Source organism: Astyanax mexicanus, chromosome 11 (genome assembly GCF_023375975.1).
Source record: "Astyanax mexicanus isolate ESR-SI-001 chromosome 11, AstMex3_surface, whole genome shotgun sequence".
Lineage (NCBI taxonomy): Eukaryota > Metazoa > Chordata > Actinopteri > Characiformes > Acestrorhamphidae > Astyanax > Astyanax mexicanus.
In genome coordinates this window covers 5,816,173-5,840,840 of record NC_064418.1, presented here as the reverse complement: position 1 = coordinate 5,840,840, position 24,668 = coordinate 5,816,173, and the positions used below count along the sequence as shown (strand labels likewise).

The 24,668-nt window shown below is 37.2% G+C and overlaps 1 protein-coding gene across 11 annotated transcripts in view; it reads right to left on the bottom strand.

Moving 5' to 3' along the window:
* caska (calcium/calmodulin-dependent serine protein kinase a) overlaps window positions 1–24,668 on the bottom strand; it is a 229,061-nt gene that overhangs the window by 29,370 nt on the left and 175,023 nt on the right. For 3 of the 11 annotated variants that reach the window (XM_049485154.1, XM_049485152.1, XM_049485157.1), the window contains exons 7-15: window positions 20,938–21,113; window positions 20,288–20,410; window positions 19,431–19,514; window positions 18,874–18,970; window positions 12,306–12,338; window positions 11,879–12,000; window positions 7,397–7,474; window positions 3,863–3,910; window positions 2,412–2,492 (exon numbers count right to left, since the gene is read on the bottom strand). In XM_049485154.1, the coding sequence (XP_049341111.1) occupies window positions 2,412–2,492; window positions 3,863–3,910; window positions 7,397–7,474; window positions 11,879–12,000; window positions 12,306–12,338; window positions 18,874–18,970; window positions 19,431–19,514; window positions 20,288–20,410; window positions 20,938–21,113 (842 nt within the window). Of the gene's footprint in view, window positions 1–2,411; window positions 2,493–3,862; window positions 3,911–7,396; window positions 7,475–11,878; window positions 12,001–12,305; window positions 12,339–18,870; window positions 18,971–19,430; window positions 19,515–20,287; window positions 20,411–20,937; window positions 21,114–24,668 lie in introns of all 11 variants that reach the window. The other 8 variants (XM_049485156.1, XM_049485159.1, XM_049485155.1 and 5 more) reach the window with 4 other exon arrangements.

Below are 24,668 nucleotides of genomic sequence, written 5' to 3'. Positions count from 1 at the left end.
TAATAATATGTAAGGAATACGCTTTTATTAGACAACATTAATATATACTCTATTTATAATATATACCCTATATACTCTATTTTTCGTTATTTTCATATATGAGATGCACCAGAATATAATGTGCATTTAAAGCAACACAAGTAAGGAACAGGGGTGTTGCCATGTTTCCCTTCTAATTTAGCAGGTCTTGCCAGTGGGTGTTAGTGGGTGGGTTAGTAAAGATAAGTTAAGTAAAGCTAATAAACAAAACTGCAATTCTTAAAAAAACCCTTTCTTTCAAAGTCAAACGAGCGCTGGATGTTAATCTACACAGATTTCTCTCCTGAAAACTCTTATGGTTTATTTGGGTGAGTAAAGCGCTTCTGTTTACTTACAGTAAGCTTCGATTCCTAAATTTCTAGGGCACTTAGGCTGGAGCATTAGCATTAGCAGCTAGTGGTTAGCGGCTAATGCTGCCGAAAGCGCTACACTGAGGAACCCTAAATGTGTTCCCGTAAGCCAGAGTGCTATAAGCTAGCGGTTTGTCCCACGTAGCTTGTTTAAACATGGTAAATACACAAGCTACAGTCTGATATACTCACTTCTGAACAACGAAAGAGCTAGCGCTTAGTGCGGTTAGCGGCTAATGCTAATACTACTCCAGCCTCAGTGCAGGAGAAACTTCACTAAAACTCCTGTATAACGCTGAACTTCAGCGGAGTGGTTTTACTGCTCCTTAATGCCTGACTGGTGAAATTCATACACTGTAAATTCATAGTGCAAAAAATACGGTTTATATTGAGTGTTACTGTAAGCAATTGTTTAAATCAGATTTTAGGAAAACTTTCATAGTATTAAAAATGGAACATTGCAATACGACATAAAATCATAAAATTGTTTTCTTATACACCTAGCCAGTAATCAATGCAAAAAAAAAGTAAAAAAAAAAATAAAAAATACCAAAGCCATATGAACACTATTAAGAAGAAAATCTAACAGAAATGAAATTTATGGTGGAACTTTTTTTTCCTATTGTTTTTTTCGATATGTTTACTCCTACCTGCCCTCTAGTGGACGTATTGCTATACATTCATGCTATTGCAAAAGACGCATAGAAGCATGAAATGAACATAACAGTTTTTATACATAAAGGAGGTATACATATGTAAATATAAAAGTCTTAAGTCTATAGCGCAACTCAAATATCTTCCACTTCATTCCTGTAATCTCCACCTCTCATTCTCACTCAGTTCCACTCCAGATCTCTCCCACTCCTCTAAATAATCAGCTTTACCTCTTTCAGACTCTCAGTCTCTTCCACATTTTTCTACTCTCATTTAATCTTCCTTTCTTCCCTCAGTATCTGCAGAAAGCTGAGTAGCCGGTATTCACTTGAAACCCTGTAACGGATTAGGCCTGTCTCTAGTCAGTCTGCTCACAGCCCAGTCTTATTGACCAGCAGTCTGAGAGCTGGAAAAGCCCACACTCATTTACCTCTCTTTATCTGTCTGTGCTCGAAGCTCTGACATGACATTTGTCCTGCTGATGAGAGCATAAGTACTCTCTCTTCACAAAACCGAGGCTTTCTCATTGATTACAGAAAAAAAAAACAGGTGTAAAGATGTGATTTTTGAGAGCATCTGAGCTGGAAATCAGGTCTAGAAAGTGCGTGTTTTGTCTAAAAAATATGATTTTGATAGTAATTGAATCAAATGATTGAATTGATTTGGAAAATTAAACTCTTTCAAGCCTTTAATATAAGATGTGAACATTTTCGAATGGTCTACGTAACTTATAGTGCATTTCTACACTTGTTATTGCTGACTGTAATAGTTCCTTCCCATCTACCCAACCATTGAACAAGTTTCTACAATGGCTTTGCTGTAACAGAGCAACTGAAATAACAAAATAACAAAAAATATGTAGAGCTTTCAGACATTAATGATGCAAAGAGAACATTCATATTTATAAAGTTTTAAGAGTTTAAATCAATATTTGGTGGAATAACCATGGTTTTAATCACAGTTTTCATGCATCTTGGCATGTTCTCCTCCACCAGTCTTACACACTGTTTTGGATACCTTTACGCCACTTCTGGTGCAAAGATTCAAGCAGTTCAGTTTGGTTTGAAGGCTTGTGGACATCCATCTTCCTCTTGATTATATTCATATATATTCATATATTCATATATACTCCTCTGAGAACTTTTTTTATTTCTTCGGTTCCATCAGCAGCTCACCTGTTTTACCTTAATGATGCTGGTGACTGATAACTGCACATACAGGCCCTAATTTAGATGATTATGCATCAGATCACAATGTTCTGTTTTCTTTTTTTTTTGCATTCATTTTGTGACAATGTTCTTTGTGTCTTCTCAGAAAGACTGTAGTGCAAGAGCAGTGCAGTAAAGCGCGAGAGCTGATATAACTTACCATAAAATGGGGCTGGGTCAGGATTCGTCTCAGCTCCTTAGCGTCTGTGTTTTCTGAGTAGCAGGAAATTTCTTCAAGGACCTGGAGGAACACAGTGATGTAGGAGTTTTCAAATTTTTCTCTGCTTCTCGGCCAGTCTGCTGACACCTCACACACCATTAAACACACACACACACACACACACACTTTTCTGGCATACCCCCAGGGCCCATGTGATTTCTGCTTTGGGTTCAGCACTGTCACATCTCCATGCTGAATGTGTGTGGGTATGGAGAGAGTAGAGACTAGCCCCTAATCTGGGAACCCCAGTAAACCGTGGAAACAGTAAATACATCTATTTTACCCACAATGCTTCACTCCAGCGATCTTACCTGTGTATTTATTTTTTTAATACTACTGTAAATAAGAAAATGAGAGAATCGATGTGCAGATGAAAGTGATGAAAAAACAATAAAATATAATCTTTGAGCTTTCTGTTTTCTCTCTTTCCTACATAAAGTGTGTTTGAAGCTTTGTGCATATAGCTTTATAATAAAACTATTATTAAAAAAGTTTTAAAATATACTATTACGAATTGTCCATGATTAACTGATTGAATGCATGACAATACTGTTAAACTGTTAAACTCTCCTATTGCTTCTTATAGGGTAAATTTTTAATGCAGGTTATTATTTTGTCTGCTTTTAAATTGTTTAATAATCTGAAGTATGACAAAAAAGCAAAAGCAAAAGATATCTGTAACGGGAAAAATACTTTTTTACAGTACTGAATCACTCTTTTTAACCATATTAACAGACTATATTATGCTGCATGTGCTCTAATTTGCAGATATATCAGGATAATTAAAGAAATACATGTAGTGAAAGTAAGTTAAAATACTAATATCCAGTGTATTACTTATCATTTAAAGTCAGTGCAGAGTTTTTTTCCCAGAAAATCTTACAGCACTTCATGCTTCCCTTTGCTGATAACTTTTATTGAGATGCAGATTTCATTTTCCAGCAGGACTTGGCACACTGCCGAAAGTAACCAATCTGTCTTATATAATATTCTAAGTTTCTGAGACACTGATTTTTGGGTTTTCATTGATTCAATATATGAGTTTCACATTTTTAAATGAATTACTAAAATAAAGTAACTTTTCATTGATATTATTTTTTTTTAAATACACTAGTATTTCCAGGTTAGTGAAGGTATTGGCCCAGAAATGTGGTTCTGCTCTATTTTAAATGAAAAGTGTGAACAGGCTGATCTGATCACCATATTCTCTACACTACTTGCTGCTGTTGATCCTGATTGTTACAGCATTAAGAATCACTAAACAATAATCTGTAACACTAGCAGCCCCGCTTGTCCTCTCCTTAATACCTAGTTCCTGAATGCTTTCAAACTAACTATGAGGACAAAAGACATGATTAGAGTCAAAAACGTGTAAAATGTCTTCCGCTTACACATTCCAGAAGTTTCAAAGCTGTGTCTGCCCCGTCTTCACCGGACTTCTTGGCAGAGGAGACACACACAGGACAGTTACACATTTTATGCTAATTCTGGGTTTAGTCACACAGGTTCAGAGGACAGCAGGGATGGTGTTTGGAGGAGGGGTTCAGTAAGAGGAAATTAGTTAGTCTCAGGCCAGAAACCCCTTAATAAAGGACTATTTTAGTATGTTCAGTGATCGGCGGCGAGAAAGCAAGAACAGGTTATTAGAGAAAAGCTCTACTAATCCCAGCAGACCCGGCGGAGGTTTAGATTTGAGGGGCGAGAGAGCAAGTCAGCTTTTATATGGTGCACTGTTTAATAAGAAAGCAGAAAGACTTGTTGAAAAAGGGGCAGTGAGCACAAATCCTATATGTCCCGTCTAATAATTAAACTGGATTTTCCTTTCTTTTTTAAATAAAAGGTTGATTTTTTCTGCATGTAAACATAGTTGAAGTTAATTCTATATTAAAACTAAGCTGATACACTACATACTTTGCAACTTTGTTTAAAGAGCAAACCTATTTATTTGCTAAATGTTTTAAATGTTTTCTGGACACAGTTACAAACTTTTAAATATCTATTTTGTGCAGTTTTGATATTTCATTTTATTGTGGTATTTTTTTTATACATGTAGTTGTCATGTTCCTCCTCAGTTTCTTAAATAAAGCTCTTAATTTCATGTATGTTTAAATGGATTTTTGAAAGCTTTTTTTTTTTTACAAAAATAAATTGGTAACAATTCTATGAATTAAGTCTCTCTATTAGACTCTACAAACACATTCATAACATATTGTAATGCATTTATAAGGCATTATAAACACAGTTTTAAATAGGGTTGGTAGTAAAATACAGAACGTCCTTTATTTGGCAACTTAATGTTGTGTCCCGTATTGAACCAACATGCAAAGCAATTTGTTCTTAATTTCCATATATATATTCACCCTTATTTTTTATTTCTGAAAAGGTGGCAACCCTAGTTATGAATATTTGTGATCGTAATACATTATAAGCTGTGCTTATAATATGTATGTTAGTATATGTCTATCATTAATAATCTGGTCCCACTATGAAAGTCTGTCACTTTATTTGGAATGCACTTAGACCTGTTATAATACATTATAAGTGACTTCAACTAACATTATATTCAAGACAAGAATGGTTATAGGTATTTATAGAGTATTATTCAGAGTGTGTTCATAAGTTGGATGCTTTTTCAAGTGGGACTTAGTTTCTTGAAATTGATGTACATGCTATAAATGAATGCATTATGAAAATTCTGAATTCATGATGCCTAATAAACATGGCTATAATGGGTTATACATTTTTAAATAAATAAATAAATATGCCTTATAAATACATTATAATGTGTTATTAGTATGTTTATAGAGTCTTATAGAGATGACATTCGTAGAAAGTGTTACCAATACATTTTTTGTTTGGTTGGTATTCTATAAAAGTGGGTCGCGACCTAATATTCACATTTTACACCTCAGTGAACAACAACTTTACATACACGACCCTTCACTAAAAACTCCTAAAGCCTCTTGTAATTTTTATTAGCGGCTGCGCTAAACACGTTATAATTCATGCAGAAATCCTGAGTAATGAGCTCACACAAGCGTCAAACCACAGGGGATTTGTAAATGTCAGCTAACTGCTTCTTAGAAGCACTGAGTGAAAGCAAGAGTCTGTGAGTGAAAACATTTCACACAACCAAACTTTAATCAAATGAATGACCTGCATTCTGAGAACAGAGTGCTGAATTCAGAGAACAGAACGCAAAAAAATATATTTTGGTTTTGAAAATCTGAGCAGACTCATGCACACACCCTTCAGATTCTCCCATGCCAAATAACACCAATATAAGCTAAGTAGACTGAACAGAGAGAGAGAGAGAGAGAGCAGGAAGCAGAGAAAGTGTGCTAAAGCTAAAGCTGCAGATGAGTGAGTGAGTAGAGACAGTCAAATTTTAGAACAGGCAGATAAAAGGGCACAGAGTGAGTTTTCAGTAATCAGATGTAATAAAATGAGTGTAAAACCCATTGAAGCATGAATAACATCCTCATTCTCTAACAGATCTTTGCATGGCTGAGCTAAAAGTGAATTAAAGATCTCTGTTAAACCGAATGTACACATCTTACAATAGGTATAATAGTTATGTGTAGCAGTGTGCAAAATGTCATCTAAACAAGATATGTCTACTCTGAAGAATTTAAAATATAGAACATACTTTGGCTTTTTCATTTACTAAATCATTTCATAGGATTTTCTTCATAGTTTGGATGATCTACAATGCAGAAAGACTTTTTACAATAATGGAAAAACACTGAATTTAAGGTGTGTTCAACTCTTGGACTGGTACTGTATACAACGTATAATAACAATAGGTCTATGAATGAAGTCAGTACAGAATAGAATAACTTTGCCAATAATAGGTCTTCCACCATATAATTACTTTATGTACTGAGCATTTCCTATTGGTGCCTATAGTTGGAATTTTCTACTAGAGCACGAGAACAAATATCAGAATCTGAATCTGAATCAGAGCATATATATACTCACCAAATTACCCCATTGACGATCATGATCATTTCTATTGATCATGTGTTTTTTTTCTGAGATGGACCTTTACTTAAGTTCTCTGAATCATCCAGTGGATTTCGAGCTTAATTTATCTATCCAACTAACAATCACTATCTCCTCGAATAGAATGCACTCGTAATTTATAGTGAACCTCAAAGCTCACGTCATCAAGCTAAATACGGTCCAAAAAGATGTCTTTGTTACTAAACAACAGACACTGGAACAAAATAAAGCAAGTAAGATTTGTTGAAAGAAGAAAATGCTCATTATTAGGCACTGAAGTCACTTTCATAATCAATGTCATTGCACTTTGCTCTGTTAATTATTTAATTTTTATATTTAATGACCATTAGCAACATCTACTGCACTGCTCCGTTTACAGATATATCTTTACCTTGTATAGTAAGTTTTTTATAGCCTTATATATTTTCTAGTCTTCTTTGTTTTAATTTATGTTTGAATATGTTTTTTTATTTTATTTTCTATCTATCTATCTATCTATCTATCTATCTATCTATCTATCTATCTATCTATCTATCTATCTATCTATCTATCTATCTATCTATCTATCTAAAGTGGTCATTGATGAGCATGTATATCTTCTGCAAATAAGCACTGCCTTTACTATAGCACCATTGAAGAAATAACCCATCTGTCATATGTTACTTATAGATAGCTCCACAGCCGAAGTCTGAGCTTGTGAACTTGTGTTTGGATATCTGACCCCGCTGCAGGGCAGTTACGTGTGTGTTCTGGTTTAATTTAGACCCTGAGATCGGTTTATCCTGTCAAGACTAAAACGATGAAGACTACAGCTAATGTAACTTGCTCTAAAATTGTCTCTGGATGCTTCTGGAAGTGTCTGAGTGTCTGCAGGGATGGAGGCTTGAGTGTGAGGTGCTGCAGGCGTGGGCTGTACTGACCTCTTTGGCTCTCTGAACAGCGTCGCTCGGAGGATTCCTGATCTGCGGGGAGGACTTGGTGTTTATCTTGTCATACAGCTGAAAAATAAGAGCAAAATTTAGTTATTGAGAACAATGGCTATTAGTCAAAAAAAGAACAATGTTATTATGTATAAATAAAACTTTGCATTACAATAAACAAGAAAGAGAAGCTACTAAAGCTACTATTCGGACGGGATTAGTTTCTCAGGGAGATGTCTGTAAAAAATATTTCACATTTCTACTCATTGATAAAACTATTGCATCTGGACTGCAATTGAAAAAAACAGGAGGACCAGTGAGTTTTTAGGCTTTCTCGGTCACATGACCGTAGTTAGTGAGAACATTGGCTATTAGTCAATACATGAACAATGTTATTATGTATAAATAAAACTTTGCATCGAAATAAACAGGAAAGAGAAGCTACTAAAGCCCTATCTGGACAGAAGTCATTTCTCAGGGGGACGTCTGTGAAAAAATATCACACTTCTACTTAGTAATAAAACTCTTGAATGAAAAAAAAATGGGAAAAAACAGGAGGACCAGTGAGTTTTTTGGCTTTCTCAGTCACATGACGTCACGTTCAGTAGCTCCTCCATTTCCACTCGCTGTTGTGTTTACATGGATCCCACCACCAAAAATCCATGTCAGACTAAATGTTTCATTATTTATTATTCCTGCCTGATGCTTGATTTATCTTCATTCCAAATAACACTGTAGTTCAACATTTCTTTCTAGGGGCAATTTTTTTTTTTCGGATGAGTTAATATTATTAAAATAAATCAGTATCTTTATTGTCATGGTACTTACTGTTGTAGTACTATACTACAATAACATCCCTTTACAGTATGCACAGTATACACAAACCCATGAGCACAGAGAGTTAAGGGCCTTCCTCTTGGTCCCAGTGCAATGCAAATGTAACCACTGAGCCACCACTGCCCCATACTGACAGATGAAGAACCAAATCAAAAATCAAACTTATGATCTTTATTTTTTTTTGCACATTTTCCAGTTTATTTTAGATGAATATACTGTTTAGAACCTTTCACACACACACGGTTCAGCCATTTGATTAATAGCTCTGAAACTCATCTCAGGCAGCTCAAATCCAACACAAGGGATAAAAAAAGCTCAATTTTCCAGAGTTTAAAGTTTCCACACAGCGGAAAATAAAACTTTTCATAACCACAACAACAATATGAGCAGTCTGCTCAAACACAGCCAAAGAAAACAGCCAGACATACTCACCAACCCCAGACTAGACCCAAAACCAGCCGGCTATCCTCCAGACTAACCAGGCTGCAGGGAATGGAGCAGGGAATGGCACAGTGAACAGCAGTTACTGCCTCTACTGTATCATGGTGTTACTCTCTCTCTCTCTCTCTGCCCATGGCTTTTTAATGGAGAGCATGGCAACCAACGTCTTAATGTCTGGAGCAGTTTCCTCAGACAGACAGACAGATACTGCTGGAGCCGTGGCACTGAAAGGGCCCAGACTGACAATAGTTGCCATTGTTCCGCTCTCCTTTTCAGTGCAGGGGTTGTGTTTTCAATGGGCCTTGAATGGAGCCATGTGCACACACAGCCTGCCCACTCACTGCCGCTGTGAGCCCCAAGGCCCTCCCCTGTGTTTTCCTTCAGGTCCAGTACAACTCAGGACCCCTCCTTGCCTTCTGAGTCGTGCTGAGCCGTGCTGAGCTGTACCTCCCTCCTCAGAGACCACAGTGTGAACCCCAACAAACACAACATAACCCAATACTCTACACAAACACACACACACACACACACACACACACATGCTGAACAGTAGCCTGCAGCTGTGGTTATTCACACCCAGACAAACGCACACTGACAGTGTATTGATTATTGAGCGTACACAAAAGCACAAGCGGATCACATGCATGTGTGCACATATGCGTACAAAGGGCGAGTTTGAATCTCAAGCCTATCAGCAGACAATAGTGTAAATAATGAATGATGAATAATGAATGAGAACTCACAAAATGCCCTATTATGAAACCCTGAGCAAAGTAGATGGGGAGATTTTGAAAATATCTGTTATCTGATGGTCAGTCACGCTGAACTGTGGCACCATAAATCAAATAAAAGACATTGCATTTGATGAAATACTGTATATTACATTACGGAGCAGTTTCTCAGAGAGGGATTAAAAATAGTTCTGGACTGAACAACATTTTGAATGGAGATCTTGGAGGTATTAAAAGGAAAATACAGTCTAAAACTAGGCATAATCCCTGAACAAGATTAAGTCTTTGTCTTTTTAACCCATTGAACAATATGTTTATTAATGAGTTTTTTCCTTATTCCTTTTTTAGACACTGTTGTGAATTAGCTGGTAACTAGTTAGTAATTTTGTATGTATTGTGGAGTACCCGGGTGTTCTACCATTGAAGGTTGAATGTCAGGTCATTGGTGAGTAGTATGGGTGTTTGATATTCATAACTTTCAAGTCTCTCATTTTCTCTCTTTCCCGCCGTCCCGTATAAGTATTTTTTACGTAAATTTTGCACATCATATTATAATTAAACAATAATAAAAAAAAAACTGTGTTTCTCCAAACTGAAATGTGACTAACCTCACGAGAACTGCCACTCAGGCTGTTGCAACAACGTTTCTTCCAAATTCCCAAAAAAAAAAAATTATGTCATTTAGAGCATTTATTTGCAGAAAATGAGAAATGGCTGCAATAACAAAGAAAGATGCAGAGCTTTCGGACCTCAAATAATGCAAAAAAAACAAGCTTATAAGAGTTCAGAAATCATTATTTGGTGGAATAATGCTGGTTTTTAATCACAGTTTTCATGCATCTTGGCATCATGTTCTCCTCCACCAGTCTTACACACTGCTTTTGGATAACTTTATGCCAAAACTCCTGGTGCAAAAATTCAAGCAGTTCAGTTTGGTTTGATGGCTTGTGATCATCCATCGTTCGTTCCTCTTGATTATATTCCAGAGGTTTTCAAATTGGTAAAATAAAAAAAAGCAACTCATCATTCTGAAGCTGAATAATAGCAAGTTTTCCGTCATAGTCAGTCATTTATTCCTCTGTAATATGTAGCCAGTTGAGTATTATTGTTCACGTCCGGACCCTCACTGACTATCAGTAAGTGTGAACTGAATTGTCACACCTTGATATCATCAGATAACTCTCATCAGCTCTGCCAAAGTCTTCACGGTCACTTTCCTGTTCTGTACACAGGATATGAGCAGCCTGATGCAGCATTTCAGAAACTGTCCCTCTGTACTTTTGCAATGAGCTTGCTCATAACATACCCATAATGCCCTTCCAGCTGCTGAAGAACTTTCTCATTTTGTTTGGTGAAAACTGTTCTGCTGCAGAAACAGAACATAGCAGTAGACTGATCTACCCGTCTCTCTCTCTCGTATCTAACACACTGAGCTACATGCAGGTGTGCACTGATGTTTTTTTTTTTTTTACTGTAAATGGTGAGCTAGCACTTGTGCGTTGAATGAGATGTGCTACCAGTGCGCTTGGTCTAGCCAAATTAAGATAGGAGATAAAAATAGAGCTAGAGCTAAGATTTTCTGGAAAAACATTGCACTGACTTTGGAATTAATATAATCAGCAGATGACATGTCTCTCCAAACAAACCATCACTGATTGGTGGAAACTTTACACTAGACCTCAAGCAGTTTGGACTGTGTGTCTCTCCACTCTTCCTCCAGATTCTGCTCCATTGATTTACAAATGAAATGTAAAATTTACTGACGGTCAGTGACGGTTTGGAGAGACATGTCATCTGCTGGTGCTAAGTCCAACGTCAGTGCAGTTTTGTTTTCCCACAAAATCTTACAGCGCTTCATGCTTCCCCCTGCTGACAACTTTTATGGAGATGCAGATTTCATTTTCCAGCAGGACTTGGCACACTGCCCACACTACCAAAAGCACCAATTGGTCTTATATAATATTCTCATTTTCTGTGATACTGATTTTTGGGATTTCATTCACTTAAAATAGATGACTCTGTGTGTAATACATCTGTCTAATATATCGTCGCTGTCCTGTGAAAAACACTTATCTCCATTTTTGCGATTTTTCGTTTGCTACATAATTTGAACAGACAAACTGTCCCTCACACTGTGCCAAAATTCCTTGATGAACGGACCAATAGAAACTCTTCTAAATGACCTGAAATTAACTTTTTTTACATTGACTTCCATTGAAAGTTTACTAAGTTTTTTTCTCTCTCCTGTAAAGTTGCTGTTGGAGGTTGTTTTTTTTCATTGGACAGCGACAATATTAGACTCGCATTTTTAAACTTTTCAAAGACATTAAATTTTTTTTAAATGCACCTGTATGTATCTGCAGAGACATTTTATGATATAAAAATATGTATTACACGCACATTATTGCACAGAATGTGTGCATCTGTACAGTATGGTGATATGAGAATGTGCACACAGTCTCTAGGAACTCACGTCTAGCAGTGTGTGGAGATGCTGGTCCTGAAAGACACTGTGCAGAAAGTCCAGGTCTTTCTCACTGCAGTCTGTCAGTGCGTGGATCTCCTCCAAACTGTCTAGCACCTGCGACACAGCCCCTAAACACACACACACACACAAAATACCTAATGAGTTCATTTGCAAACCCCCTTCACACATTTTGATTGATGTAATTTATACACTTCACGACACACTCCACAAATGACACACTCCCCAAAATGTAAATACCCTGTAATGCATTTTGGTACTTTCCCTCTTTTCCGATATAAAGCAGGAGTGGATATGAAACTATCAGTCTGATGTCAGTAGTAGGGATATGAGAGGTGATTTTAGAAACCATGAATCCATGTGAAAACATGTGAATGAGGAGAAGTGATACAGTGACACAGATAAAGATACCTACTTTCTGCAGCTATCAGTCCGGGTGCGAGGCCAGCATTGGGACAAACAAGAAACAATTACATTGAGTACGAAAGATGCTGACAATATGTTCAAACCGACCAATAACAAATCAGATTCTGATCAATACTGTGTGTAAAATCAGAGGCGTGTTTTTTTGGGTATGAAACACTATATAAGAAATATAAGAAGTATGAGAAAAAACAGAAATAAACATTAATGCATTAATGCAGTGGGAAAAACGCTTGTTTTTAAACCCATAGACTTTTGAACTTGAGCTTGAAGTAAAAACCTCGCTACTGATGCCCCCAAACATCATGTACAATTTTTCAATTCTCAGAAGCTAAATCAGATAAATCATGTACTAAATAAACCAGATACTGGGTGGCAATAACAAGTAAGCCACAGGTAAAACCTTATTTTGACAAATGTAACAAAAAATAAATGTAGTTCTTACAATCAGATTACAATGAGCATCCACGTCTTTGTCCACACATGGAATTAGAAACGACAACTTTATAATTTTTAACTTTCATTTAATTTGTGATGTTTTATTTAACGTTTGAAATGACAATAAAATAGGGACAGAGGGACACTTCTCCTGTCCTACACCCTTAGATGCATGTTGTAAAATTTTTTAGTTTTAGTTAGTTTAGGTTTTTTAGTGTTTTCACACAGTCCAAGATAGTGTGTAATTTAGGGCTGTCCCTAACGATTATTTTTTAAACGATTATTCTAACGATTATTTTTTCGATTAGTCGACTAATCTATTTATTGAGAAACATATTTAAATAATTATTATTTTACGTTTTAAAGCAAACGATAAATTACTATATTTATATATAATAACAACAACAACAACACAAGCCTACTAAACCAAACCCCACACTTATAATCACTTACATGTACAACACGTTGTTTAGATCTATAACGCTAAAAATTGATTAGCTCCCATACATCACAACCGTGTGTTGCACTGTTTTCTGTGACCGCTAGATTTTGTGACCACTGGCAAGTAGTTCTCAGCAGACCGTGAGCACTGGCCGATTCGAAACGTGTTCGTTTCTAATGTTTACCCCGACTGGCCAAAACGGTTCAGTTTAGGGCTGAGGGTAAGGTGTAGGTATAGAAAGCTTCCGTTTTGCCAATGAACGCTCATAACCGTGAGCACTGGTCACAAAATTCCGACGGTGACAGAAAACGGTGTAACACCGCAGCGCCGACGGCGCTAGCTAAAATAACTTAAGGCAGCTAGCTTAGCTAAACACCTGAACTTATGAATAATGCTACTGTTTCTGGAAACTGCGAAATGCCATGCACAAATATAAACCAAAAATTTATAATTTCTGCCTGTGGCAGGTTTAAAACCTTTGGTAGACAGTCTTAAGTCTTTTTAAAGACACCCGCGGAGACCCTGATGTAAACGGTAACTTACTGTGTGACTCTGTTGACATAGTGCTCCTGGATGTTTGCGCTTCAAGTGCTCCTTTTGCACGTATGGCAGAGGACCACATTGTTGCCCTTTTGCGTGAAATGCTCCCAAACTTTAGATGCCCGCTGGCGTTTTTTTGTAGCTGGAGATTGCTCTCCGGAGTCCAAGCTCTCTAGAGCTTAGATTCTCTGCCCGAACCCGACATGACCCGAGGCCCGACCGGAAATCCGACCCGGGCTCCAGAAAATAGTCCGAGATGTAGGCGTCTGTTTTTTAATTATATTTTTATTTAAAAAAAAAAAAACGAAAATAACGAAAACTGAAAGTGAAACTAAACTAATTTATTTATAAGCGCTGTTTTCACTACCGCAGTTCTACAGAGGGGGTGTTGTGCCGATTCTGTCCGCGAAGCGGGAGGCAGATTCAGCAGAGAGTCGGATTCGGCACAAGCGCGGCGGCACCTCGCGGTCCGCGGTGTCAGTTGTAAGCTCTCGCGCTAGCCGCAAAATACGACAGAAAACACTGAGGGAGCTGCAGAATTATGAATGGGACTAGAATATGAGCACGAGGAGATCAAAGAGAACCTTCACCTGTGAGTAGCTCTCACCAGAACACGCAAATATCTCTCTCTCTGTGTCTCTCTCTCTCTCGCACTTGAACTCCTCCGCGTTTGACCTGCAGCACTGTGTTTAGCTGTTCTTAAAAATCATTTTAATTAAATAATAGTTCTATGCCTCTATGTTACAGTGTAATTTAACATAATTCTGATCATATTTCGCTCATTCAAACAGCCCGAAAACAGCCAGTCGGAATTTTTGGGACCGATCTAACCTCTAATGCTCTCCCCAGGCGCCGCCATGTTTACGACGCGCCGACGCACGTTATGCAAATCGATGTATTTTCGTAATCGATGACGTCGATTATGTCGACGCGTCGCCCCAGCCCTAGTGTAATTGACTGACAAAGGCCTCTCACAATGACAATATTGCTGTTGGGTTTATTTGTATCTATTTTAGCAGAGATATGGCTTTTAAGCAGGTGTGCTGTTGTTTTCTCTTCTCTACTCTTAGGCTAACGAAAGGGGAGTAGTCTCTACATAGTCTACATAGTCTCTACACAGTTTTACTGCTGCTGTAGTTTTTCATACAGTTTAATCAAGCAATGCACAAACATCTGTAATAATATATTTAACCAACCACATGGGGTACAATTGCAAAAATACTTAGCAACGTCTGATCAACCTGATCTGACACACCTTAAAAAACACCAGGGCTGCCCAGAAACCAGTATAAACAGTGTTTAAAAACACATCCTGTATCTGATGAATTTAAGAAAATGTAAGAAAAAAAATTAAGAAAAAACCTTAAGAGGTCTGCAGTTTTTACGTGCTATATTTTTTTATATAAAATGTCTCTTCAGAAAATAATGTTTTAGCCAGATATTATTTTAATTATATTTTCAACAAAAAGTCAATACTGGCATTGTATTGACTTAACCCATGCTTATTAAACTGTTAGTAAGTGTACACTTCATTATAACATTTAACACCAGGTCAGCTGCTGGTGTTATAACTGATTTGCACATACAGTTGTGGTCAAAAGTTTACATACACTTGTAAAAAAACATAATGTTATGGCTGTCTTGAGTTTTCAATAAGTTCTACAACTCTTATTTTTCTGTGATAGAGTGATCGGAACACATACATGTTTGTCACAAAAAACAGTCATAAAATTTGGTTCTTTCATAAATTTATTATGGGTCTGCTGAAAATGTCACCAAATCTGCTGGGTCAAAAATATACATACAGCAACAAAATTTGTCAATTTTCGGTGATGTAGCGAGTTGTGTCAATCAAATTAGCTTCATGTCATGGCCTCTTCACTTCTTGTAAGTGATTCTGATTGACTACAGCTGTTGACTTCTCATGAGCCCATTTAAATAGGGCTCATTTGACCCAGTGATTAGACTCAGCTACAAAAGCTACAATGGGAAAGTCAAAGGAACTCAGTGTGGATCTGAAAAAGCGAATTATTGACTTGAACAAGTCAGGGAAGTCACTTGAAGCCATTTCAAAGCAGCTACAGGTCCCAAGAGCAACTGTGCAGACAATTATACGCAAGTATAAAGTGCATGGAACAGTTGTGTCACTGCCACGATCAGGAAGAAAACGCAAGCTATCACATGCTGCCGAGAGGAGATTGGTCAGGATGGTCAAGAGTCAACCAAGAATCACCAAGAAGCAGGTCTGCAAGGATTTGGAAGCTGATGGAACACAGGTGTCAGTCTCCACAGTCAAGCGTGTTTTACATCGCCATGGACTGAGAGGCTGCCGTGCAAGAAAGAAGCCCTTGCTCCAGAAAAGGCACCTTAAGACTCGGCTGAAGTTTGCTGCTGATCACATGGACAAAGATAAAACCTTCTGGAGGAAAGTTCTCTGGTCAGACGAAACAAAAATTGAGCTGTTTGGCCACAACACCCAGCAATATGTTTGGAGAAGAAAAGGTGAGGCCTTTAATCCCAGGAACACCATGCCTACTGTCAAGCATGGTGGTGGTAGTATTATGCTCTGGGGATGTTTTGCTGCCAGTGGAACTGGTTCTTTGCAGAAAGTAAATGGGATAATGAAGAAGGAGGATTACCTCCAAATTCTGCAGGAAAACCATCAGCCCGAAGGTTGGGTCTTGGGCGCAGTTGGGTGTTCCAACAAGACAATGACCCAAAACACACATCAAAAGTGGTAAAGGAATGGCTAAACCAGGCTAGAATTAAGGTTTTAGAATGGCCTTCCCAAAGTCCTGACTTAAACCCCATTGAGAACATGTGGACAGTGCTAAAGAAACGGGTTCATGCAAGAAAACCATCACATTTAGCTGAACTGCACCAATTCTGTCAAGAAGAGTGGTCAAACATTCGACCTGAAGCTTGCCAGGAGCTTGTGGATGGCTACCAAAAGCGCCTAGTTGCCGTGAAAATGGCCAAGGGACATGTAACCAAATACTAATGTTGCTGTATGTATATTTTTGACCCAGCAGATTTGGTGACATTTTCAGCAGACCCATAATAAATTTATGAAAGAACCAAATTTTATGACTGTTTTTTTGTGACAAACATGTATGTGTTCCGATCACTCTATCACAGAAAAATAAGAGTTGTAGAACTTATTGAAAACTCAAGACAGCCATAACATTATGTTTTTTTACAAGTGTATGTAAACTTTTGACCACAACTGTATATACGTAAGTATTACAGTTCATTTATAGTATTTATGTATTTTCTATATATGTTCTCATGTTTGTAATGTTTTACAGTTTAAACCACACTTACTTCTAAGTAATTGTTTCACACCTATGTTAACCAACATTAATCCTTTAACCCTTTTAGTAGGTGTTGTTTTAACTCTGCACTGCACAGTTTCATTAAAGAAGAAGCAGCTTGTTATCTATAAAGTGTCAGTGGGTGTTTAGGAGCAGTTATCTTCATAAAATCTGCTAATAAGTGACATGGCGGTCTAACAACAGGAAGAAGAAGAAGTGTTGCAACAGTGTAACAGCAAAGAGTGCAGAATGGAAAAAAACCCAACAACAGGATGAAATATAAAATCTAGAATTTAAACTGAAGTGTGTGAAAATGAGAAGAACTTTTTAACATGAAAGAGCTCAGGTTACGTATGTGTGACAGACACTTTAAACGATGTGTGAATTTTCTTCCAGCACTCTATTCTACTCTCACTTTATCTCACTGTTACAGTCCCTATGTGATACATACTGAACATCCTGATGGGCATCACAGGACAGTGTGTGATCCCTGTGCGCTAATTTACAGAATGCAGGAGTGCTGGGATGGTGCTTGAAATAAACATAGCTTTAAAAGTCAAATTACTTTAATGCTTTACAAAATTATTGATTTAACTGATTGCATTTTAAATGTTGTATCAATATTCGGTTAAACTTTATTTGAAGAGTACTTACAGTACATACAGGCTTTATAACACATTCATGAGCATTGAGCAATGTATGTTTAAATTATTATTTTGGAATCAGTAATGCGTTATTATTTTATTTAAATAAGTAAAAGTAAGTTAATTACGCCACCAAGTTTGACCCCAACTTCTGCTATAATCTGCTTCATCACCGCCCAATAAACTGATTTTTTTCAAGAGTGCTTATGGTGAGAAAATAATCTGGTCTCGATCTGACCCAGCTATCAAATATACTTCTTTTTAATTGAGCTAAACTGCTAATAAGCCACAGTTTATTCTGAAATATTAGCCAGATAATAACTGCTATGAACAAACGCTGTCTCTACTGGTCCATGCTGTTTACACACTGAGAGCACGGTCTGTGCTGTGTTCATTGCTCACATACGCGTTTAGATTTATGCCTGTGTGGAACCAAACCAAACAGAGAGAAAACGCTCCAAGTAAACAAACTCATAAACTGATGCAGACCATAGAAACCAAATACAGGTTTTAAAAAAAATGCCCTTTTATACTCGGCAAATTAAGATCTAATTCAGAAATCATTACAATCAAGCTGAGCTGTTTACAATAAACAAAGTAAGGTAAAAAAAATTGCTGTCTCCAACTTATCATGCATTCTATACTTCAGCTCCCCATGTTGGTTTTATCTCCCCTTAAGCATACTAGTTATTACTAATATTTTATTTAACACCACCTATATACAAAAATACTATATACATACATTTTAATTTTTTTGTAGATCCATTCTTTTACTTACATTTAAATATCCACTATAAAAAACTTGATTAATCAAAGTTAATCACAAAATTTAGTTGTGACTAACGGGATACATTTTTTTTGTTGGTTAATAAATTTTTTTAATGCTGATATGAAATCATTTTTCAGTTCCAATATTAAGTATCAAGTATGCTGATGTTCTAAAGGCATAATAACCGTACTATATCTTTCTGAGGAATCAAACTTGCCAAGATTGTACCATGAATTCAAGCATATTTGGCATAGTTTGTATTGAGAATTCCCTACAGTCTAAATATTAACACAGAAACACATGTTCAAGACAATTTCACACAGGCCCAACAGTATTGTATTTTGTTATTATTTGTGTGTGTGTTTTTATGTGTGTGTCTGTTGGTGTGAAGTGTCTTTGTAGATTAGTACCAGATGAGGTGGGATCTTCAGAGAACTCAGCCAGCTCCTCTGGTGGGTCCCCGTAGAAGGAGTTGAACTTGTGGCTGGAGACCGCTGCCAGTACAGCACCCTGAACGCAAACACACACGAACAATGTGCTTAGAATCATCCTTACACTCATTAAACACATAATCATAATAATAAATCTGCTTGGTCAGCTCCAGGAAAAATACTAGTGTCTAAATGCTGAGCCTCTACAGTGAGCCAACCTACTCAATCACACAGTCTAAGACATGAAAGAAGAGGAGCGTATATACATGACCCACCACATCTGTGCCTCTTTTCTGTAGAACTGTCTATTAAGAGACGGAGATGACACATGAACACCGGGGAACGAACGAACGAACGCTGCACTACAAACAGCAGGAGTCTCTAGATCATCTTTACGGTTCTTCACAGACTGTTTAAGTTCATTACACAGCTAATACATATATTTAATATCCCTCACATGAGAGGTACGGCTAAGTACAGTATGTCTGCAGACATAACAGGTTGTAGAAACAAGGAGGTGCTAAAGGAGTCAGTCTTACTTTCAGCTTTCTCCGGGCATTGAACTTCCTCAGCTGCTCCACTGTTTCAGGGAGGTGGATCTTGTAGGCATAGCGGTCTCTCTCCTGAAACACACATACATGTTTACTGTTCAACTAGGAACTTATGATTAACAAGTATTACTTTATTATATATACATAAACAATCTCTATAAAACAATCTCTGAAATAACCCCCGAACTCTGGAATAACCTTATGTAACACGTTTGGGGCTCAGACACAGTGTCAAATTTTTATGTCTGGGCTGAAATCTTACATGTTTAGTTAAGCTTTTGGTAATTATTGTTTTTCCCCTTAAATAAAGGCTGTAGATTCAGGGGGTCATGGACATAGGGAATTGTGGTAAACTGAGACGCTGGTGCTGTTGTTCACTACAACCCACTGCACACGGTCACTCAGGTTTGTGGACGGTGGAGTGTCCATGTCTATGTTACCTTCTGGCTCTCTCCCTTTAGTTAGACTGTTTTATTCACATCTAATAATATTGAATATGGTCTGTTTTACAGTTAAACATCCATCTTTCTGTCTTAGTTCAAGGTATTGTCATGAAGAATGCTGTAATGCCGTATTGAATGTTAAGAAGAAGGTACATACATTTTTTATAGCATTGTTCAAACATTACAGCCTTCCTAGAATAGGTTTGAATGGGTTGTACTAGAGTATATGTTAAAATACAGGAGCCAGTATTAATCACCCACTGAGTATGCAAGGTGTAGCATGATTTTTGCTGGGTAATTTTAATCCCCAAAGCAAGACCAAAGTAACGCAAAACGTCACACCAGCAATCGGTATCAGTAAACAACACTGAGTTTGATCAGGCTGTTGTGAGAGCTGGGTACCTTGAGCCAGGGATGGTTGAGGGCCTCGTACACAGTGATCCTCTCAGCAGGGTCCAGCATCAGCATGCGCCGCACCAGGTCTTTAGCACTCTCCGAGATGTGACCCCACTGCCGCGGGTTCATCTATAGAAAGAGCACATAAAGAAACACGTAAAACACAAAAAAGGGATTTTTGAGAGAGACCTTGTCCTTCATTTGCATAGTTTCATGTATAGAAGTGTATGATACTGAAAGAAGAGTAACTGAGGATTATACAATTTTAATTATCACTATACCAAAAACACTGCGTGATGTGGAATTGACCAAATAGGGCTCTAGATATCGTATTCATTTACATATGAAGCAATTAAAACACAGACTTGAACAATCAAACATCTGTGAAGCCAATGTATCCTAATTTGTTGTATTTTTAACATGATGTATACAAAAACATTTTAATTTAAGTCTGAAATGTGTAAATTAGTCACATCTGACTTATTTAAATTTAAACGGTGGAGTGGAGGGGCATATCAAGAAAACACGTCTTGTCTTTGTCTCAAACATTATGGAAGGTCCTTTATAATAAACAATATTGCAAACAGTGTTTTGTTAAGAAACAAACCTACGAGCCTTATATTAGAACAATTATGTAAGTCTAAGTGAGTTCATACCTTGTATTTGCCCTTAATAATGCCCTCAAACAGGCGCTCTTTGGTGCCATAGAAGGGCAGGCAGCCGCTGAGCAGGATGAAGAGGATGACCCCGCAGCCCCACACGTCCACCGGCTTCCCATACGGCTCTCTCTTCACCACCTCAGGAGCCATGAAGTGAGGAGTGCCTACCCGGCCTGTAGCACAGACAACACACACACATACCATACAACCATCACATACACATACCTAGATATATCTGAGCCCTATCGTACACCCTGCGTAAGGTGCGTCACAATGCTTATAGCTATCTTACACCCTGCCAACAGTCCACCGACATTGTTTAACTAGCAAGGGACGTTGTGAATAATATCTACGATGATGGGCATGGTGGTCTAGAAATGAGGTGTGTTCAGTTACAATTTCAGGTGTATTGCTATCTTGGCAATCAAAAGCACAGGTTTTAAACCCCTTATTAATATGCTTAATTTGCTTCAAATCTTAGATGTCTGCAAATATTTGGTGATACAGAGCCAGGGAATTGCCAAAGAACCCAGTAGTTCACAAACCATTATATTATAGATTTTATATGTATTTCTGTAATAACCTTTGTGTTTAAAATATTAAAAAGCAGTAGTAAAAGCATACACATCCATAAAGAGTAATATTAGATGTCTATCTGTAAATAGTTCATACAAAATAGCCGGTCACTTCCAATGAACTGCATGGGAACTCTTTATTAATATGCTTAGTTTAATAAGAAATGTCTACAAATGTTTGGTCATAGAAAGCAGCTGGTCATCACCAGTGAATTGCCGGAGAACCAAGTAGTTAAAAATGTCACATTATATGACGTATTTTTGTCATTTTAGTCATTTCATTGTCCCTAAAAAAATAGAAAGCAGTAGTACAGGCATCCTCATGCACCTGCATACACAGGAAACAAAGGAAACATACAAAGGTTGAATATCAGTTTCAGTTCTTGGTTTCGGCAGCATGAAAAAGGATGTTCCAGTACTTCTGTAGGGTCTGCATATTTTAAAAAGACCCTCTGTGCTGAGTTGTGCGTCAGGAGTGTGTGTGAGGTTAAGCTACACTAAAAACGGAAATACTTCACATGAGGTTAGAAATGGTCGGCTGTGTAGCCATAAAGGAAGCCAGCTGTGAGGAGATATTCCGGTGTGAGGTTAGACAGAAATCGGATTATAATGAAAGTAATTTAAAATGGATTTGATCCGCCAGAACAATTTTGACAACCTTTGAATAAGACAGAGCCTTTAAAAAAGTTAGGTCTTAAGAACTTCAGCAATGTAACGTTACCCTAAAAAGACCCCAAAAAATATCCATCCAAATCTAATAATAGAATTAGATTTGGCAAAACTACCAAAACTAGTATTGACAAAACTACTAAAAACGTTTTTGCAGCACTTCTAGATCAGTGTTTTATTAACATCTGATATAATAATAAAAAAAAAGATTATATTTCCAAATCCCTCAGAACATAATTAATTAAGAAAACAGTGATTCATTTAGCCTGGAAATACAGTTAGCTTGCCCAGTTAGCTGTTAGCCAATAGCATCTCCATTAACACCAGCAGTCTGTTAGCCTAGCTAGCATTGGACAGACAGCTGCAGTCTGGTGTTGTAAAGGTAATACTACAGCCATAATCCACATCAAAAATCAAACCACAGATCCTACCCACTCTAACCAGCAGTAAGAAATCAATCTATTTTTTAGAAACACTGATGAATGCAGCTAGGAAACACAGTTAGCCGGTTAGCCATTAGCCATTGTAGCTAATCCACTATTCGCTACGTGTCATAATAAAAGTCATCAGATCAGCTTGTAGACTTACACTACCAAACCAAAAACAATAAAGAAAATCTATTTTATTTTAGTTTGACTTTATTAAGTACTCTTTTGATCAAAATATAGTCAAATATCTAAATTACCTTACAAATAATTAATAGTTAATTAACTGTTTTAAGCAGAGCTGGTTTAGATTATTACTGCAGTGCAACATATTTCAACAATTAATGTAAAAAATGATTATAGTGTAATTACTCTTTAACACGTATTTGAGCAACCACTGGTGTGTGTGCTTTTTCCTAAAAAATCGTCATAATTTAAGCGAATAAAAATGCATCAAACTATATAAATTGGTCTTTGGTCATGGAGGATAATCCGTAAGATATTGAGCTATTAGATGTTCGGTTTGAAGCCCATCAAACACTTGCATTCTTACACTTTTTTAAATTTTTATTTTATTTTTCTTGAGAGACAAATTTTTCATTCTGTATATTGCCTTTCTTATAAAATTGTGTTTTAAATAAAGAATGACCAGAGTGTTAGTTAATTATTTACTGTACAAGTCAATATTGCCTAGATGGACAGTGCTAAAAAAAAGTCTACCTGTAAAATTGCGGTGTTAAAGGCAATGCAGTAGAAAATGTGCACCAGTGCAACTAGTGCAAAAAGTTAGTCTAGAGCCCTGCTATACACTTGAGGTTGACGACCACCGAAAGAGGACAGATGATAATCCAAGATAAAAGAAAGGCTGATCATAAGTGCAGTAGTGTTCTCACAAACCCACAACCATGAATTCTTTACTTTTCTGAATGTTCTCTGTCATTGCCATGAGCAGCAACACAATCTTTTAGTTGTCCATTTTTCTTTTTAATAGTCCAAATATCTTGCTTCATACCCTCTACCACTTGGTTCTTGCATTATCTATTGTGTAAGCACCCTAAATGTTGTGGGACTGCTTTAGTGGTAAATGCCCTGAATGACCTACATTCATGAAGTGACTTTTCATTTTAGAATGAATCAGAGACCTTAGTTCCACTGAACTGCTGTAGCATGATCTGAAACAAGCTGTGATCCCCATAAAGACACGAAATAAGAACTGAAACATTTTTATATGGAGAAATGAGCAACAATGTTCACCTGGTAAACAATATGCTATAATTACAAAGTAAACGGACGTGTGGAGGGTTCACTTGTCATGTCAGCAAATAGCAGCTGTGCAAACTCTGTGGAGGAAGACACTATGCAACAGAGACTGTGAATAGCTGAAGCAAAGCGATATCCAAAATAGAACTGCAGCGTTCAGTTTGCACAATGTTTGAGTTATTTTTATTTATTTTTTGCTGATAGTATACAGAGGCCTTAAGAATGATCAACAGCAGTTATAAAAAGCTCAAAGCTGTTTTCAAGTGTTAAGAAAATGAAAGAGATTATTAAAGCATACCAGTTCTACTGAATTAACTATTGTAAAAATTACATAGTTGCTTGGTCCTGTCAGGATTTGCATCAAGGAGGACGTGAGGTGTATGTAAACGCAGGGTCATTTTATAACAAGAAAACAAACAATAAATCAAAACTAAACTCAAAACAAGATACATGAACAGACAGGACTACTGGAATTAACACTGAATAAACTACAATACAGAAAACTAAGAAAAGCAACCTGACTGATGTGAAACACGCACAAGATCAGACAAACAAACACTGAAAATAAAGGGGCTTAAATACACATGGAGGAAACAGGAAACACCTGGGGACAGATAAGGAGGGGACAGAGCTACAAATGAACACTGAACAGGTGGGGGCACTGAACAGGTGGGGGCACTGAAGACATGGGTGGAGACAAAGAGAGGCACAAAGAGCAGTGTGCTATTGATACATGGCTAGAACAACAAAGGAGGGGAAAATGGTTTCAGTTTGGCCCCAATTAAATAGTAGGTGTTAA